The 19,369-nt window shown below is 38.6% G+C and overlaps 2 protein-coding genes across 2 annotated transcripts; one reads left to right on the top strand and one right to left on the bottom strand.

Moving 5' to 3' along the window:
• The first annotated feature begins 2,344 nt into the window (after positions 1-2,344).
• On the top strand, positions 2,345-6,218 carry hey1 (hes-related family bHLH transcription factor with YRPW motif 1). The gene is made up of 5 exons (XM_026289193.1): positions 2,345-2,516; positions 2,757-2,832; positions 2,954-3,037; positions 3,681-3,762; positions 4,258-6,218. The coding sequence occupies exons 1-5, from the start codon at positions 2,431-2,433 to the stop codon at positions 4,869-4,871; spliced, it is 942 nt and encodes a 313-aa protein (XP_026144978.1). The 5' UTR covers positions 2,345-2,430; the 3' UTR covers positions 4,872-6,218.
• Positions 6,219-8,273: 2,055 nt separating this feature from the next.
• On the bottom strand, positions 8,274-15,453 carry stmn2b (stathmin 2b). Its single transcript, XM_026289192.1, has 5 exons — positions 15,194-15,453; positions 10,838-10,933; positions 10,335-10,510; positions 9,994-10,185; positions 8,274-9,404 (listed from the first exon to the last, which is right to left on the bottom strand). The coding sequence occupies exons 1-5, from the start codon at positions 15,210-15,212 to the stop codon at positions 9,345-9,347; spliced, it is 543 nt and encodes a 180-aa protein (XP_026144977.1). The 5' UTR covers positions 15,213-15,453; the 3' UTR covers positions 8,274-9,344.
• Between the last annotated feature and the right edge of the window lie 3,916 nt (positions 15,454-19,369).

Raw genomic sequence — 19,369 nt, 5'->3', positions numbered from 1 at the left:
ACAACATTTCCTCCTCCGTAAAAACACACTTTAGCAGCACACAGTTGTGTCATTTTACTGGTAATGGAAAAGAGGAAAGCTCTCGCAGCGCTCGTGGGTCAAATTTGGGTGACTTCAAAAGAACCCGTGCCACTCGGATGAGAGTATAATCCGTCTCTATGTGTGTACAAACACACAGACACACTCCCACAAACATGCCCAAATGGCACAATGCAAGGTGTCACATGTATCTCAGAGAATTAAGCCCCACTTCCTCTCTCAGTGAGAGAAACAAAGCCACTCTTCCTCTTCTGTGTGGATTCAATGCATAGCTATTTATAAACAATAACATGTCCCCCTGCTGCTCCTCCTGAGGAGGACAGGATTGTTTAACACATTGTTCCAGGGACGTGAACATCTGTCTGCGCAAAATGCATGACGCCATGGCGCAGCGTGAGGCAGCGGTAGCCAGACAGTCTTCAGAGAAGCAATCAGAAACCTGTTGCCCTCTTTGTGCATTTCAAAAGAAGCTGTTTTTATCTGTGTGATGCAACAGAAAGACTTATGCTGATATATGAGATCCAAATAGGCCGAGACATAACTCCTAAAAAGCAGCGTGTCCATTTTAAACCATCGTCTGCCCTCCTTGTGGGTAGACTAGGCTTCTTGGCATGGATATAAAGAGTCTGAAATGAAAACATGGCGACATGGAGACCCACTCAGAGGAGCAAAAACCTCAAGCTTGGAATGAGAAGAGGCTCTGGCATGCTTTGTGGGGGGAAATACTGTTGTGTTGTGGGCCCACACCTTCAAACGGGAGCACTAATCACAACATGTGATGAGACGCAAGAACAAAGACGAACGTCAGGAGAAAATAACAGCGTGGGAAGCTTCTGCGAACTTGAGTTACAGCGACAAAAAGAGCCACCCCCATCCCCGAACACATAGAAAAACACACATACACGTACAAACACGACGGCCCGCCATCCACTCGCCATCCACCCCTGTCACAGGCAAACACGAGGAAGTGCATTTATGCCGTCGAGCCGAAGCTGGTAGCAATAATAACAACATGGAATCAGCCAAAGAGCTTCCTCTCATTCATATATGCACAACCGATGACAATTAAGTGTGATGTGCATGGGCTGATAAGGACCAGCTGTGGCGTATCGGCCAGCAGCACACATCAACATCTACTAGCTCTGTTCTGTTGATCAGGGGCTCTTCCTGATGCACTTGCAGCCTCTGTCTAGGAATCAATATATTTGTTTCAGTGTGTGAAATTAGTAACTTGTAATTTAGTTTACAGGTGTACTTACTAGTTCTTGACAGACAGAATAATATTATCAATGCTAGAGTTATTAGTTATTTGCAAAAATACAGATTACTTGAACTGAATTTGAATTTAATTAGAGCATATATTGATATATGTAGGTTATATTATTTTTATTTTATATTTTTATATTTCAAAATTTGTATTAATATTTTCAGTTAAAATGCATATAAAGGAAAATAGAAAAGTAGGTCATAAAAGCTCTAGGTACAATAATTACACACAAATTAGAAAAAATATTTTAGATAAAATATAGCTATAAAAATCTGATGAAATGTAGCATTTTACATTTTTTATTATAAAATTTTTTATTGCATTTTTTTTTATTACTTTTTATGCTAATATGTTTTGGTGCTAAAGGTGGTTGTGTAGCCTATATTATGAGCACAAATATTATAAAATTTAAATAGTGTAAAACTACAAAACATATTTTAAATGCTTATTGCACATGGAAACCCATGCTGTGTTTACTGCTGTGTACTTATTAGTGCACTTATTAGTGCATTTAAAGGGACTGGTCGGTTTTAAATGCAATGTACCTTTGGGAATGCCGTCAAAGAAGGTACATGTTTGCGCTTCATGGACTACATTTAGACTTGGTGGCTTCCTCATACACACTGTACTACTTCGGATGAGTTAGTATTAGATTACAGGTTCACACGCTCACTCGCAGACCGCCCGTCGCCCCAACCAATTGCTCCATTCATTCCAGCGCCGGAGACGGCCGTCGCCCCTGATTGGTTATCAGCGCTCTGCTAAGAAACTTTCCCACGGCCAGCGCGTGCTGACAGCCGGCCAGCCACTCCTTTAGCTGGGCTAGACAACACAAGCGCCGGCGGAACCCGGGGGCGGAGCTCCGCGCTCACGGACGAACATTCTATTGGCCCTTTAGTAAGCATATTCACAAAGAGGGGCGGGGATAAACTGCGACGCTGACAACCGACATGCCACTCAATCTCAGGTTTGTTCGTTGATTGGCTGTCTACGCGTTTAGCCACGCCTCTTCTGGCGAGTTTCGGCGTTGAAATGATACCGTGGGAAAGCTTGCCGGTTCATACGGATGAACTTCTGTCTCACCTGACACACGCTGCGGATACACTCTGTAAGATTATAGAAAAATGAAGAGAAATCACGATTTTAGCTCCTCAGACAGCGAACTCGATGAAAATATCGAAGTGGAGAAGGAGAGTGCTGACGAAAATGCGTAAGTTATCAAGTTGTCATTTATTTATTTTGGGTTTTTTTGCAATTCACTTTTTTTTTGAGTGATAAAACGTTAAACTTGCAACTAACTGGAGAAGAAAATAACCACAAATTTAAATGTGTGCACATTTAATTTGAAACGTACACAAAATGAAAATGTAAATTTCAAATTCCATGTCTAACAACGGAGTTATGTGGAATATTTATCTTATGCATAATTTTTTTATTATTTTTTTTAAAGCGGTGTGAATTCTCCACTCGGTTCAATGTCTCCATCCACTACCTCTCAAGTGCAAGCGAGAAAACGTCGCAGAGGGGTAAGACTAAGAGCATTTTTCATCGTTGCAAAACCCTTAAAACTTAATCTGTAATGCTGAACAAATGACTGTACTGTTGTTAAATGACTGTTATTAATGATTTCACAATCGGTTTGAACAGATCATTGAGAAGCGCCGCAGGGACCGGATAAACAACAGTCTGTCTGAGCTGCGCAGGCTTGTGCCCAGCGCGTTTGAGAAACAGGTGAGTGTCAATCACTGCACCTGACTCACATCTCTAGTCTGGCTACTGTAAATGTCTAGAATTATTATTATAATTATTTATTTATTTATATATTTTTTGAAGTCTCATTATAGCTGAACCTCTTGAAAAAGGAAATGCTGGCATTAGTTCGGCTCAATCCTTTGTTAGTATTTCATAAAAACAATAAAGCAATTTGGTTTAGAAATATTATTAATATATATATATATATATATATATATATATATATATATATATATATATATATATATATATATATATATATATATATATATATATATATATATATATATATATATATATATATAAAGTCATTTTATTGTCGTGTGCCAAGAAAACCATATAACAGAAGATGACTACTTGCAATCCTCAAGATGTCCGAATCTCATAATTTATTGATTTGAACATTTTGAAAATGTATATTCAAGGTGAAAGGAAAACATTTTAGTACTTTAAACTTGATTGGGACCACTTGACAATTCATGGCATTTTTGGAATAAACCTTTTCCAAACATGTACTGAATTAAACCAAAATAAGAACATGACATCAGTTCTTGAAATGGATTAATTTTATGATATGATACAGTCTTACCTCTTAACTCATCACATTTGTTCTTGTTCTCAGGGCTCTGCCAAACTAGAAAAAGCAGAAATTTTACAGATGACCGTTGATCATTTAAAGATGCTTCATGCAGCTGGAGGAAAAGGTACTTATTTTACACTTATTTTAAAGAAAATACACTTTGAGTATAAATTTGGTTAATAAGCATTAATATATATGCAGCTTTGTATTTATATTACAAGTTTTTATATTACATGTCACAACTGTATTACAGCTTTTTAAAATGTTTCACTACTTTTACGTACATGTTATTTTTTCATGCATTATAATATCTTCTAATGATTTATGAATAATAAAAGTTATTATAAAATCAAATTGAACGCAACCTTGCATTATGAGATCAACCAATGTTTGGGAATCTGTTCAAGGAAATTCCCACAGTGAAAATAATTACCAACCCCTGCACGACTGAAACAGGACGAACTAGAAGTGTAAAGTGTTTTTTAATCTCAGTTGTTTATCTAGCATCATTTCAGTTTCGCTCTCAGCCACTCCCAGTGAGAACTGCGCTGTTTCCTGTCACAAGCTGTAATCATTATCAGCTCAGATCGCTCAACAGCTCTCGTTCTCTCTCTCACAGGTTACTTTGAGGCTCACGCTCTGGCCATGGATTACCGTGGCCTGGGTTTCCGCGAATGCCTGGCGGAGACGGCGCGTTACCTCAGTATCATTGAGGGCCTGGACAACACCGACCCCCTCCGCATCCGCCTGGTTTCGCACCTGAACAGTTATGCTTCCCAGAGAGAAGCCCACTCTGGTTTGGGCCACTTGGCGTGGGGCTCTGCGTTCGGGACACCGCCCGGACACCTGGCTCATCACCTCCTCCTGCAGCAGCCGCGCAGCACCAGCAGCCCTCCATCCTCCAGTTCTTCATCGCCCTCCTCTTCATCTCCATCCGCCCCCTCCACAGAGCCACACGCCCCCAGCAGGCTGACTGGCACGGTGATTACTGAGGCAGGGCAGACAGGACCGCTGCGGGTGACACCCAGTTCCTCCCTGCCCCCTGGGCTCACACCACCTACTACATCCAAGCTTTCTCCACCCCTCCTGACGTCACTTTCCAGCCTGTCTGCATTTCCCTTCCCACTGAGCGCATTTCCCCTGCTGTCTCCGAGCTCGCTGGGCCCCGGGATTCCCTCCAGCAGCCTGGGGAAGCCCTACAGGCCTTGGAGCATGGAAATAGGGGCCTTCTGAACTTAAAAAACATGAAAACTGTGGACAGACAGTCAGTTAGATATGCCCTTTTCTTTAACATCTGACTATTTTGAAGAGATGGACAGAACCGCAGACTTGTACAAAGGGAAAAAGCGAATACAGATCCAATGTACTTATTCCAGTTACCCTGTGTATTAAAGCTGTCCTGTCTCAGGCTGAGCAGAGATGAGTTCTGGAGAGTGTCAGGTTCTCACAGGCTCGGTTCTGAGCAAGTCTAGTTATTTTGTCCATTAGTGGAGCAAGGTAAACTAAAAGAGAGAGAGAGAGAGAGAGAGAGAGAGAGACTGGAGCCAAACGCAGATGAGATGCATCACTGAATGGGTGTTATTGGAGTTAAGCTCAAACCAGATGTCCATTTAACGGGACAGTTCACCCAAAAAAGAAAATTCTGTCATTTACTCAGCCATCATCTGTGGGAGATAAAAGAAGATATTTTGATGAATGTTGGTTACCAAACAGTTTTGGGTGCCGTTGACTTCCATTGAATTTTTGTCCAAGCGGGACAATTTGGTTACCAACAGTCTTTAAAATATCTTCTTTTATCTTCCAGGCAAGAATTAGAGGAATATAGAAATGACATTATGGTAAGTAAATGATGACAGAATTTTCTTTTTTGGGGTGAACTATCCCTTTAATTATGTTAAAGATAGTACAGAAGTGCTGTGATCTCTTGAAACACATATATGCATCCTAAATAGTCTCCTTCAGAATGACAGGCAGGATTTGACTTATTATGTGAGGAAACGTGTTCAGCATTTCCATGAAAATGAAAAACTATGCAATGAAGTTGACACTGATGTTTTGCATTCAACCCTCTGCAGATTAATATAAAACTATGCAACTGAATCTGTATTTCTCAACTTGATGAGTGCTTTATTTTTTATAAAGATTTTAAGTCATTTTGTTCAGTGAACTGCGGTGTGTGTTTATGTATATAAAATGTTATGAATTTGTTGTTTGCAGGAACAGGCCACTGTTAAAGCTTTTCAGAGACAATCTAGATAGACAATCTCTCAGAACGGCACTAATTTAATTGTAGCAAAGGCACTGTTGGATTTGTCCATAGCGGAGTTGTTTGCTCATGTGCACAAGTTCCCTCTTCATGCACCAGATCATCTCTCTCTCTCTTAGTTAACTCTACTTGAGGAGTGTTTTGGGAAACCAGATTGTTTCACGGTAATAGTGAATTTTCACTGGCAAATCAGATAAGACTAGGGGAATAGATAGTACTGGAAGAGATGGTGTGGTACTGTGCCTGTCCCTCACTAACCTGTGTGACTTTCCTGTAATAAAATGAAATGTCTAGCTAATAGCCCTGTACTTGCATATTCATGTCCTGTTTTCATTTTTGACATTTTGATTGATACATTAAAAATTCCAAATGCGAATATACTGGTACCATAACCCTTATCAGTCGATATTACAGATTTAACAATTAGACTATTTAAACCTATTAAACCTTTTAACCTAATCTTAATCCTAATCTAATGAAAATAACTTACTGTACATTATTATGTTTTGCCAAAAAATTCAGCATTTTATATACATTTCAGATTGATAAATTAACCATTTAAAATCATTAGTTTAGTATTAAGTGTTTTATTATTATACATAATATTTTTTTAATGTTGGCTTTTTTGTTGTTGTTGTTGTTTTTGTTATTGGCAATTACATAAAAAAATAATTATCAGCTTATTGGTATCAGTCAGATATTTAAAATTAGAGTATTTTTGACAAATCTCAAAATATATCAAAAATATCTATTTTTACACTGAACATTATAATGTTGTGATGCATAAATTCAGCTGCAGCATTTAAAATGATTGGTTTTGTGTTTTTATTAAATTCATTTGATAATCATTTAATTAAATAATCTTAACAATTATAATATATTAACTAATCAATTATAATTTTAACATTTGTAAAAAAAAATAATAATAATAATTATTGCCCCTGATTAGGCATCAGCCAAAAATAAAAAAAAAAATAGATTTCATCAAAATATCAAATTATATCAAAATGATTAATTTTTTTTTTTCAACATGATCATATATACAGACAATTCAATTAAAATGTTGAATGGGCAAACCTCACAGTCTAAGAATCTCCAGTCAGAGAAAACTACAGAATGTTTTTATCATCCAGAATTGTTGGCGTGTTTGAAATGTTCCAGCCAGCCTCGTTCTTCACAGGTGGATATACATAAATAAGCCTTGCTTGTGATTTAATGCTTCGGGGATGAATGGCTCCTTTCATGCCAGCGAGATGAGGCGCTGCACATTTCTATAGGGCTTGAACCAGTGCCTGTATGCGTGCGTTTTGAACTGATATCAAACACGGCCCAGGGGCCTCTCTATGTATCCAGGAAGCCATTAACAGCCAAGGGATATCCTGGACAATGGCAGCCTGGCTGGCCTGGACTGCAGAGGGAGGAAAGAGAGAGGTACAGAGAGAGAAGAGAAGGAACGAGAGAGATGGAAAAGTGGGAGGAGAGGGCCGCACAGTGCAGCTTTGTCCCAAAGCAATCACAGCATCTCACTGAGCTCCTGGTGCGGTGCACTCCCACGCCACCACGGGTACTGTGCCTGCCAGCCAAAGCCGTAAAACAGATTCCCACCTACACACAGCACTCTGCCAACACACTTCTTTATTTCTCTAGCTGCCGTTAAATCTATTTTAGAGGCTTTTATCGCATGTTTTCCCCCTCATTCACCCCAGAGATGAGGGTTGGATTTCCTAAACCTCGAATATTAAGAAGATAAATTAATATGTTCAGCATGCTCAAACTATTTATGCAGTATGCAAATAGACTGCATGCATAAAATAGCGGATGACCTACTACATTTGTCAAAATGTACAGTATGTAATAGAGCATTCTGTGCTAGGTATCTCAAAATCCAACATACTTAATGAATGCTCTACAAATAATTCACACATTTTCTTATGACTCATTACCTGAAGGAAATTTTTTATACAAAACTGGTTGCAAAATAAATGATGTCCAAGATGATGATGGCCGAAAGCCACTTGCTGAATGCAGATGCGTATGTATATTTTTGCATATTGTAGCCAATACTGTTTCATAGGCTATACTAAGTAAAAAAAAAAAAAAAAAGCAGTATGCTGTGCACATATGCAGTATTTTTTACTGCATAAAACAAACCTACATACAATAGGGATATAGTTTAGTGGTATGCCTCATGTTTTCTTGCAAAGTCATGTTTTGCCATCTGATGGTAAACTAGGGCATTACACTTCAGGTTCTTTCACACATGGTTATGCTATTCACACTTTTGTGGCCTACAGCTGTTAAATTTATGGAATCATGTGTCTATGTTAATGTATATTGTATGAAATAAAAACGGAGCCAAAGACAGAAACTCTCATTCCAAGAACCCCAAGCTTTTATTCACCACAGCTTATGATCCCAGAGTTACATGTGTGAAGGGAACAGAATGCACAGCTGGAAGAGAAAGATGAGGGTGGGCAGGTTTGTGACATTAAAGCTACTTACACAAGAGCAATGGCACAGGGTTACACCGTCCACCCACACTGCTCTTAACACACACACACAGTTACACACAGCATCCATTTTTATCATCTAAAATCCCCCGTGAAATCCCCTAAATCTTTGCCGAATCAGAATTGAGAACTTCAAGCAATTCTCAAGAACTTCATGTTACACCGTCAGCAAAAATGCAACCCAGACTATGGTCAAGCACGGGGCGAGAGACGTCACATGACTTCGGCGTGGCTCTAACCGCAGCTCCTCTTAATGTCTTTTTCCACTAAAATCAAGCTGCCTGGTTGCATGTGTGTGTATGTTGTATCTGTTTGTGTATTGTGATGAATGTGTGAAGAAAGAGCTAGAGATTGTTGTAAATGCTATGATAGTGTCCGGTTCGAGCTGCATTTACTGTACTGTGGCGGCTTTTACTCTCTCCACATGGACATAGGGACATTAAAATGATCGTTGGGTTTAGAGAAGACATCGCTAGCCAGCAAACTCACAAACACCAAAGCCTGGTACAAGAGAAACTGTAGCAGATCTGATAGAGAGAAAACGAGTACATCCACTAAAAGAGAAAGATACAGAGAGAAACTTATAAAATGGCACACCGCAATACTTTTCATCATCTCATATAAAACAAATAGGTAGTATTTACAAAAAAACCACACCCACTTTGACTAGTTTCGATTTAAGCAAAAACATTCTCTTTTTTTTCTGGAGTAATGATGTTCCTTTTGTCTTCTGGACTATATCGGGGAGGATGCTGTTGGTGAGGGGGCAGGGTCGATTCCCTTCGTCTGAGCGGGGCGGGGTGCCAGAGGCTCTTTTCTACACGGGGCAGCGGTGGCGGGGTGAGAGGGGGTCTCTCTGGGGACGGGAGGTTGCAGGTATGGGGAGGGGGTGGTGTGGGGTAATGGGACAGTGGGTGAAGAGAGATGTGCTCATGCTGTCAACTCCTCCATCAGCTCTTTGTTTCTGCGCACCACCTGAGCATGCTTCTCCTGAAAGTGCATAGAGAAATAACACTGTAAATTAATTAGCATAAACATTACATTTTATAGCTTAATGTTGATATTCCGTTGATGAACAACATTCGTATTCTAAAATGCCTTTTGTTTTTCCAGCACTCTTATGTAGCCTACATCACATTGAAATATTTGTATTGTGCTGTAGCGCCCTCTTGTGACAGAAAATCATATTTTTATTGATTTTATTGATTGAATAAAAAGATGCCATGATTTTTTGCTACTTTTATCTTCTATCCTGTAAAACCACAATGTCAGATCACTTTTCACAGTTACAGCATGTCAGTTTCTCAAGACGTTTTAAAAATCGGTGGTATTGTACAGACAGGTAGCATAAAAATAGTGTGGGATAAATTATGCATTTCATTTTAATACTTGTGTTTTTTTGTTTTTATTATTCATATCATTTAGCCTAAATGCTAAATTCAAATAAATGTTGTTCTTCTGAACTTTCTATTCATCAAAGAATCCTTAAAAAAGCACTGTTTCCACATAAAACATTAAACATCACAACTGTTTTCAACATTGATAATATTAAGAAATCAAATGTTTTTAATCTAAGCACCTTCTCATGCAGTCGTTCCAGCATGGCTGCAATGTAGGCCTCACGGTTCTCCTTGATCTGCTCCATCTTCGTGATGAGTTTCTCCTCCGCCATCTTGCTGAAGTTGCTGTTCTCCTCCATGGCTTTCAGCAGGACGTCCCGCTCGTGCTCACGTTTCTCTGCCAGGGCCCTCAGGACTTGAGCCTCCTGGGACTGGAGAGGAAGAGTGGGGCAGAGTCATAGGAATCATCTGTTTATCAGTTCACATTAAATAAAAGTGTAAGGGCTTTAAATGAATACAAAATTGCTAACATCAAACACAAGTTACATGGATATATAATACAAACGAATGGGTAACTCACTCTCCTCCTGTCCTCTGCTGCCTCCAGCTTCTTCTGGATGTCCTCCAGGGACATGTCCCTCTTTTTGGGAGGTGTGGTGATGCTGTAGGAGCTGTCAGCCGTGGGAGAGGGTGGCTTCAGGATGACCTCAAAGGCCTGGCCAGAAGCCCGCTTGTTAATGGGCTTCACCTCCATGTCTAAACACACAAGACATAAAGCAAAATATATGCTGTGTAGAAACTTCAAGTATTCCTCTATACATCCGGATCCATGCAATAAAACTTCTGCTCATGAAATGCGCTCGTACAACTTTGTTAAACAGCCATCCTGACCATTTATCAGACATTTATTGATCTATATTAGCTGTTACAATAATAAATGTGTAGTATTGCTGGCACACACACAGACCAATAAAAAGTTATATTATGAAGATCAGACAGACTGAGCACTATAAAGCATGGCATATTATTGTAAATTCCTTCTACATTGCTTCTCATTACCGGTATTATTTTTTCATTTCCTACCTTCGAACTCGCCCATGATGTTCTTGCGTGCCTCTGGGTAGAGACAGGAGCAGATGAGGGAGACGAGGGAGAGCTCCTTCATCTTCTCTTTGTATGCTGCGGGGAGACACATCAAACAAAACGTTGACCCAGATTCTCTCTCGCTGTTTTATGAATGATTATTCGAAACCGCATCGTTAATGTTGCAGAAAATAACCCAAATCGTCTAGGTTTTTAATATAAAATAAAGCATTTTAGTAGAACAAGTAGTGAGTCTAATATAAAAGACAACATTTCAGTACAATATGTACTGAGAAAAATGGAGCAAAAGAAAAATTCTAGAATATATATAGATAATATAGATAGTGTGTGTGTGTGTGTGTGTGTTATATATGTGTGTATGTATATGCACACTGTGTTATGTATGTGTATGTATTATACATACATATATACGTGTGTATGTTTGTGTGTAAATTAATATATTTTATTTATACATATATTCATGTTTGATATTAATTTTAATCTAAAGTTTTAATATTTTGTAACTGAGAAAACAGAGTGTCCCTGGTTTGGCTAAGAGGTTTGGTGGGTGGGGGATCACAGAATCCAAAAGCAATCAATCAATCAATTAATAAATCAATAAATAAAGCAAGCATGCCTTAATAGCACTATGTTGTCATTAGAGCTTTCTAAGGAAAAACCAGCAGCCGTGTCCTCACACGCTCTGGTTTCCTACAAGACGATGTTCCCCACAAGCTCCACCATCCCCCACCGCCCAGCCTTCAGTGTTATATTATTTATTGGAATCCATTTTTACTCCGAGTCTGACTACTGAGGGTGTTTGTGCGGGGAGTGAGTCGGCAAGACCAGAGAAAACAGACGGCGTTAATGACGGCTACATTGATCCTACCCCAATCATTCCTCATCCACAACTTCAGAATCATTTTTTCTTGTTCAGCATTAAGTGCAAACAAGCCTAAATCATACAAACATCAACAATGGCAGATGCTACATGAGGCATATAATGTATCTGATTCTCCTTGAACACACAAAGCAGCATTTATCAAGGCCAGTGCATTTAAGTTATAAATCAGAGTCTTGACAGCAGCGCTGTGTTGATGTTATGAAACCATTTTTTTTTTTTAAATGTTCAGATAGATTTCAAACTGTTATTATCCTTTCCAGCATCAACCTACTTTCTTCACTCTCTCTGCACAGCAGAGCCTGGAAAAATCTGATCAACTCCCTCTCGCTCCCTGACGAGCTTATTAATCCCTCACAAACTAGAGGATGGAGAAACCCGGGAAGGAAAGAAGTGAGAGAATCACTGTGTTCACTCCCTCCAGGATTAAAAGCCCTCTGGCTGGCTGATTTTGATGTTGGGGGCTTTAATTAGTAATTACTGGAGCAAACCATTTCTTCCGGTATATTGAGGGGGTGGCGCTGGAGGTTTAGTGCTGTGATATTGAGTATTCCCAGACCTCGGTAAGCATTTCTCTCCTGCTGTCTAGTCAGAGTGAGATAAGGACGATAGACAGCTCACTGAAGCAAGTAATTCATGTCAGCCGGCTGGCGAGCAGGTGAAAAGGATCTCACACAGACGACTGCATTGGTGTGTGTGCAAAAGTGTGCTCTTATCAAGAGCTTTTGCTGAAAAAAAGACCAGGTTTGTAATTGGGAAAGAGTATTCACCGTCTGGAGACCACAACCTTGGCATGAGATGTAGATATTGTGGCAACTGGTCAAAAATACATCGATTTTTGATGTAATGGGACAATAAATTATTGCATTGTGTTACAGTAAATAATTGTAATTCTTTGTATTTTGGCATAACTGTTTCTTATATATATCATAGTTTTATGCACTAATTTTTACACGCAGACACTATTGTATAAATCACTTAATCTAATTATATATTATTGTGGGTGGGTGTGTATGCATTGCATATAAGTTTATATAAAATAATCTAACACTAACTTTACATATAATATACATTTGCTCTAATTATAATTTTTACATTAAGTAAATGTTTTTGTTGTGACTGATTCTTATTTATAATACTTGCATTCACTAATTTACATACTCTACGTATTATACATATTATATAAACACACACACACACACAAAAACATATAGTTTAATATTAAATTTTAACATACCATTAGTTTTTACATTAAGTAGTTCTTATTCTCTGTGCTTGACTGATTATGACCTCATCATACTATCATGCACTACAGTGATGCAGACCATGTATCGCACCACCACTAAATATGAAGTTGAATAATACTGTACGGTGCTCAAAATTTGCCATTAGGCTCGATGGGCCAGTGGACAAGTGAAAAGTCCTTTGTGTGGTTTGTTTGATAATGCATCAGCATGCCCACCCTGGAAATCAATAATGGCCCCTCCCACCTCCCGCTTTCTCTCTCACACATATGCTCTGTCCACTGCAGCTGCACGGGCAAATGCCTCTGCGAATATCATCCATTCACACTAAAAATCATATCACATAGTTGACATTAAAGCCTTAAAGCCCCAAAAAATCATTAATCTTAAAAAGCAATAGCAGCACCCCATTGTTGAGCAGCATTGCTGAATGTGTATATTTGAACTTCCTGTTAGGTTAATGATTAATGGAGTTTAATTGATTAGATCAGTCATACTATCTTCAGTAATCCAGTAACCAGAGCTGATAAACTGGGGTTATGATTAAGAAATCTATAAAGTATATATGACAAAGACAGGCACCTGTGAGCTCTTTATTGATATGTGATATGTATTTCTAACAAAATTGTGGCCAATTATCCAATCATTAAATTAAGAGTCTAATTACATAAGCAATGCTTTTAGGTGAGTCATAATAAGAGATCTAATTATGCATAAATTAAGACCTAATTTTCTTATTTTGATCTGGTTGACTTTAGAGGTATAAATGATGCACCAAGGTCTTCCTGTTGGCTCTTTTAAACCCTATAAATATTCCAAGTGTATTGATAATATTGATTGACATGTTTTCTCATTAGCAGGAGGATTCCCACAGGCATTTGCCGGTGCATTTCTTGTGTGTTCTGTGAAATGAAATGAAATATCCTAAAGACACAGTTCCGTGTAATTGCATTGCATGGCAGGATCAAGTGCACATAAGTGGTTCCCACAAAACAAATGTCTCTTCAAGTTGTCATTTAACATTCTAAGTGAGACGACAGCTAGAACAGAGACATTCAGCCGCAGTCCACCAGTGCCCTGCCCTGCAAGCGTCTCACAAAGATGTGATAAAGCCGACGCACACCTTGTCTGTCTATGGTATGCCCCAGTTTGGCCGCCTACAACATAATCCAGAATCACAAAAGCACTGAGACACGCTTACTGGCAAGACGACTTGAGCCCTCACACTTCCATTTAAAACATTAATCATCTGATACTGCAGTCTGCATCGCATACCACGCTAGAAATGGTGTGACCGAAAGAAATCAAATGCAAATCCACAATTACACCTTAAAAACCTGTGTTTAATCAGCAAGGAGGGTTTTTTTAAATAATGAATTGGGTTAACAATAAACATGTGACGTGTGCTGGTAGACTGCATATGTTGTAGAAGGTGTGCGAATATAGATTCTTATATACCCATTATAAATGAGATCAAATTAACCCACCGGCTAATGAGTCATGCTCTCAAATCAGTGAAAAAACACTGACAAGCAACCTATCATTTGTGATAATTGGCAATAATTAAGGAATTTTGTCTTCATAACGAACATCACATTTAAGCTATTTCAAACACCCTGATTCATTACCATGCTGTAGTTCCGTTTTAAGCTTTGTTTAGCAATAAATACACCAGCCACACCTAGCTCATTTTATAAAAAGGATGAAAATATCATGTATAGAAGATGTCAGAAGGTTTAAACTGCTCTGAGTTGGGTATTGCCAGGCTTTACGGTGTTTTCTGAAGGCTGAAACACAGAGCTGGATCTTGGGTGGGGTCCTTCTGCATTATGCTGGAGATGGATGAGCCGGCAGGTGCACTGACACAAGAAAATCATTTTAAGGCTTTTTAAAGCATGTCTCGGTGTATTTTAATAGATATGCACTATAATAAACCCATTTAATGCTTTTCCTCATTTATACAGTCCCCATTTTTAAGCAAAAGTGAGTAGGCAGCCGGGGTGCACCCAGAACGCACTTCCATATTTGAAAATAAAACAGCACGCGTTGAAGGAGAACGCAGATTTATATATCTAGCCTATTTAAAATCATTTTTTTCATCTCAAAGACCCCTGACTCTCCTGCATCAGGGTCTATTGTGCATCTCTCAGCATCCTCTCAGCATCAAAGAGACACGGACCGGCGAACAAAACGAAGGAAGGTTTGTCTTACCGATCGCAGTCTTGGCCATGGCTGGAGCTGTTGCGGTGACTGGTGCGTTTTAGATCTGTTCGTTGGCGAGGAACCGGTTCGCTGTGATAAGGCACTGAGTCAGCAGAACGGCGCTCTGAGGGAGAGAGTGCGTGTGTTCAATCAGATTGCCTGCTGTTGTCCCTTCACGCGCACTTCCAAGTGAAAGGCTGTCGCGCGCCCGGTTAAATGTACAGGAGGATGTCAACGGTGAGGAGCGCACAAGGTGACTAATTGCGTCCCCCCCTTTTTTATCAGTGGTGCAGCCCGTTCATGCACAGCTCCCATTGATTTATATTCATTTTAAATGGTGAACTACATCAGAAGACGGCGGTTACTGGAAGCGCTGGTGTATCATTGGATACAGTAACCTACATGAAGCACGATTAATCTCTTATGGATTTTATTTTATTTAGCTAGCTGTGTCTGTCATCACTGCAACAACTGCATAAAGCTGATGATGATATAAATTATTCCCAGGCCTATATATATAATATGCAATATAAACTGCGCACTTGCACAGTATTTTATAATTAATTTTACATCAATTTGAGGAGATAAGGTGACAGAAGCACTGCCAAAGCAGCACTGGGACACGGAGTGCCCCTCCCAGCACTATAAAAGGTCCCTTGAGATTATGACTGTTTTATGCATGAGTCATGTATCTTGATATTTGATATTTACATGTATCTTAATATTTGTCAATATTATTTAGTTATTATTCGATTAAATTTATTACAATTGCTTCAATATGTTTAGCAATATTTAATGAATTGATGAATAAAAATAAAATAATAATATATATTTTTAGCATCAGACAGGATCTATGAATTAAACAGCACCAATGTAGCTGATGATAACATGCGCACATACAACGTGTCAGAGTAATTCTTGGTGAAGAAATACAAAATTGTAAAATACTTCTTTATCCATAATAAATATGCCCATGTAGTCCCATATTCAGCCATGATTTATCATTCTGCATGCACATCTATCTCCGGCACACAGAAATGCTCATTGCAGGCTATTCAAGCATCAATTATGAAAGAAGTGAAGACTGCACAATAAATAATAAAAGTTCTGGTGTCTGAAGAAAGCGGGTTAGAAATTGCTCAGCAGTACATGAAGGATATTTAGGCATTACTAGGCATATGAGACCGCTGTATTACTTTACAATGTAGATTAAATAATCCATAGGCCTTTATGGCATTTCAGAAACAAGCAATCCTGCAATCTCTTGATTTAAATAAATACACAATATAACTATAATTTTCATATCTTTCCACGCTCCAAAACTGAATCCTAAATCTTGTACGGACAGCCCAGGCATGTCAGCTCAGGGTCACGCCTAAAGATTCACGATCAGAAGAAAGCACTGCATTAACTTTTTCAACCACATGGTGGGGGCATTGGATTCTTAATTAAGGAAACATCAGCGCTGGTTATAGCCAAGTGCATGGCTTCATTTACAACATTTCATCAGGAAAAATGTTCTAAGATAAGAAAAATGGTACATATGTTCAGAGGACAAATTGATTTATCAGTGCAGCACTAATCTTACAGTTGCCGCTGGTTATGCTGAATTACTTGAGGACTAAGCCAGTGGACCAGATATCTGGAGTCATTCATTAATCAAAAGGGTTTCCTTAATAATGAATTTAAAATTAGTTTTGGTTATGCTTGAATGACACTTCTGTATAAAGACTGCGTAGTTTTCAGATATGGTCATTGGGAATTAAATTTAAAGAGCTGTGAGAGGATTACTGTAAATGTGAGAAATAGTTTCACTAAAGTTGGTCACTCTTTAACTAAGATATCTGAGCCAAACTGGGGTTCTATTATGTTTCCAGCATAGCAATGCTCAAGAATGCATTGTACTCACAACACAAATAAGCAGGGAAAGCAAGAGCTTTTCATAAATAAATCCTACACAAATCTCTTTTAAAACCAGTTGCTTGGTTCATGAAAAAGTTCACATTTGATAGCACCTCATTTCTGCTTTAGCTAGGCTATTTAAAATATTAATTATTTGCCATATTGAACATCTGAGTGAGCAGAAGCACAAACTCAAATCATTATTAAACATTATTAATTATTAATTAAATCCTTGTGCACTTTTTATAAATACGCTAAGACTATGTTGCCCAATAAAAAAAAGGAATAAAAAAATAAAAAAAGTTTTTTAATTATTTTACATTATAATAATTTATAATTGTCATGTTATGATAATTTATAATTAAAATGTAGTTTCATAAAATTAGTAGTTATGTCAAATTATATATTAAAGTTTATGGTTTCCTTTTCCATCGGGTTTTGAATATTTTACTGTCCTAAACTGGTATTATTTAACTTAAATATATATAGTACTCATTGTCACTTTCATACGTGAAACGCCACATTTCACACAGTAAATTTGTTAGGGGAACCCAAACCAAACAAAATGATTGAACAAATGGCCTGCTACAATTTGTTTGAAGATTTTGAAGTTGTAGCATCCACCTGCACAAATTAGGTGAAGTGGTCGATAATAACAAGAATGTACTCATAACCATCCTTAAGTGAAGCACATCAGTGGATATCTATGGATAGGTCTTAATGCGGTCATATTAGCGTCATATCCAGTCATATTTTCCTTTCTCCTTGGAGTTCTCTTGATGCATAAAAAGATCTCTAAAGTTGCAAAGAATAAAGTCTTAAATCCAAAGAGATATTCTTTATAAAAGTCAAGTCAACCACGCCCCTCTAAAATAGCTCATTCTAACACACCCCCACATCTCTACATCACGATGTGGGAAGATTTGCATAACACTGACCCAAACTTTTATTCTCTTTGTTGCTGCTGCCATGTTGTGGAGAAGCTTTGTGATTCGGACTCACAGCCGGTAAATACATTTACATATTTAAAGAATCTGCCACTGATGATTCAAACGTGAGTTATGAGCAGTGTAGAGTAGCGCTTGTTGTTTGTCATTTCTCCAATCACAAATGCAGAAATGGTTTTATGTTTAAGCAGCGCGATATCCGACGCAATGTGTAAAACTACGGTATAAGTCATTATAATTAGTAATTATGTCCCCACTGGATGCAACAAATGCCTCGTTTGTAATGGGTTTTATTGGTTCTGTCTCACTGTGCCGGTGTCCTGACATTTTACCTATCAGTCACACACAGCATCACAGTGTTAAGGGGCGTAACATTTCCGTCACACTCTTTAGGTATTTGGCCAATCACAACACACTGGATGGCTGCCCAATCAGAGCACAACTCGCTTTTCAGGCCGATGAGCTTTGTAAAAATTGACGCGATTCAGAAAGGTAGGACATAAAACAGCAATTTCATTATGTGGAAAATAATGTTTCTTTTTTTTTTTTTTTTTTTACCTTAAATCACATTAACACATTGCATTACACTAAATAATTTTCTTTTTAGCAATGTCATATGACATCTTTAATGGTTTTGAAGGGTTTTATCCATGAATATTCTTCTGCGTGTAGGCCAGAAAAAACACTGGTTGTGCCTTTGTGGCTCATCTCATCAGGTATCTCAAGCCAATACTGTACTTTTGGCAACACGAACTGCATTCGTTGTGATGTTTTACATTAAATTATGCCACACTTGTCCAACACCAGCTTGTCCTACTCACGCATTAGACCTCTAACTGTAGGACTGGCTGACTGCCACTGTTTTGAAGAAGCAAGTGGTCTAATTATGATTTCTCTGTCATTCTAGTTGTCTCTTTGAGCTTCCTGTATCTCCCCTTTTGATAATGATTTGTAAAGTTCCACATCAATTTCCCTGCATACCTGTGCACCCTGACAGACTTAGGCAAGGGGTGGATCTGGGTCGTGCTGGACCAACATGTGGCTCCCACAGACTGTAAAAGTGCCCACATTCTCACATTACTGTCTCTATATAAAATTTGCATTCTGGATAGAGAAACAGCATCTACATTCTCCTGACCTGGACGATAGCAAATGGTGAAATGGAAGTCTGCAAGTTCAGCAAGCCATCTGCATCCAGTGGCATTTAACCTTGCAGAGGACAACACATAATAAAGGTTACAAGTATCACTGTACATGGTGAAGGTAGGTGTATAAAATTTCAAAACTTTTCTTTTATAGCCCATTTGAAGGCTAGAAAACTCCAGTTTCCCACTGT

The sequence above is a fragment of the Carassius auratus genome, chromosome 19, assembly GCF_003368295.1.
Source record: "Carassius auratus strain Wakin chromosome 19, ASM336829v1, whole genome shotgun sequence".
NCBI lineage: Eukaryota > Metazoa > Chordata > Actinopteri > Cypriniformes > Cyprinidae > Carassius > Carassius auratus.
Note: the sequence above shows the minus strand (reverse complement) of the source record. Positions and strands in the feature narration are given on the sequence as shown.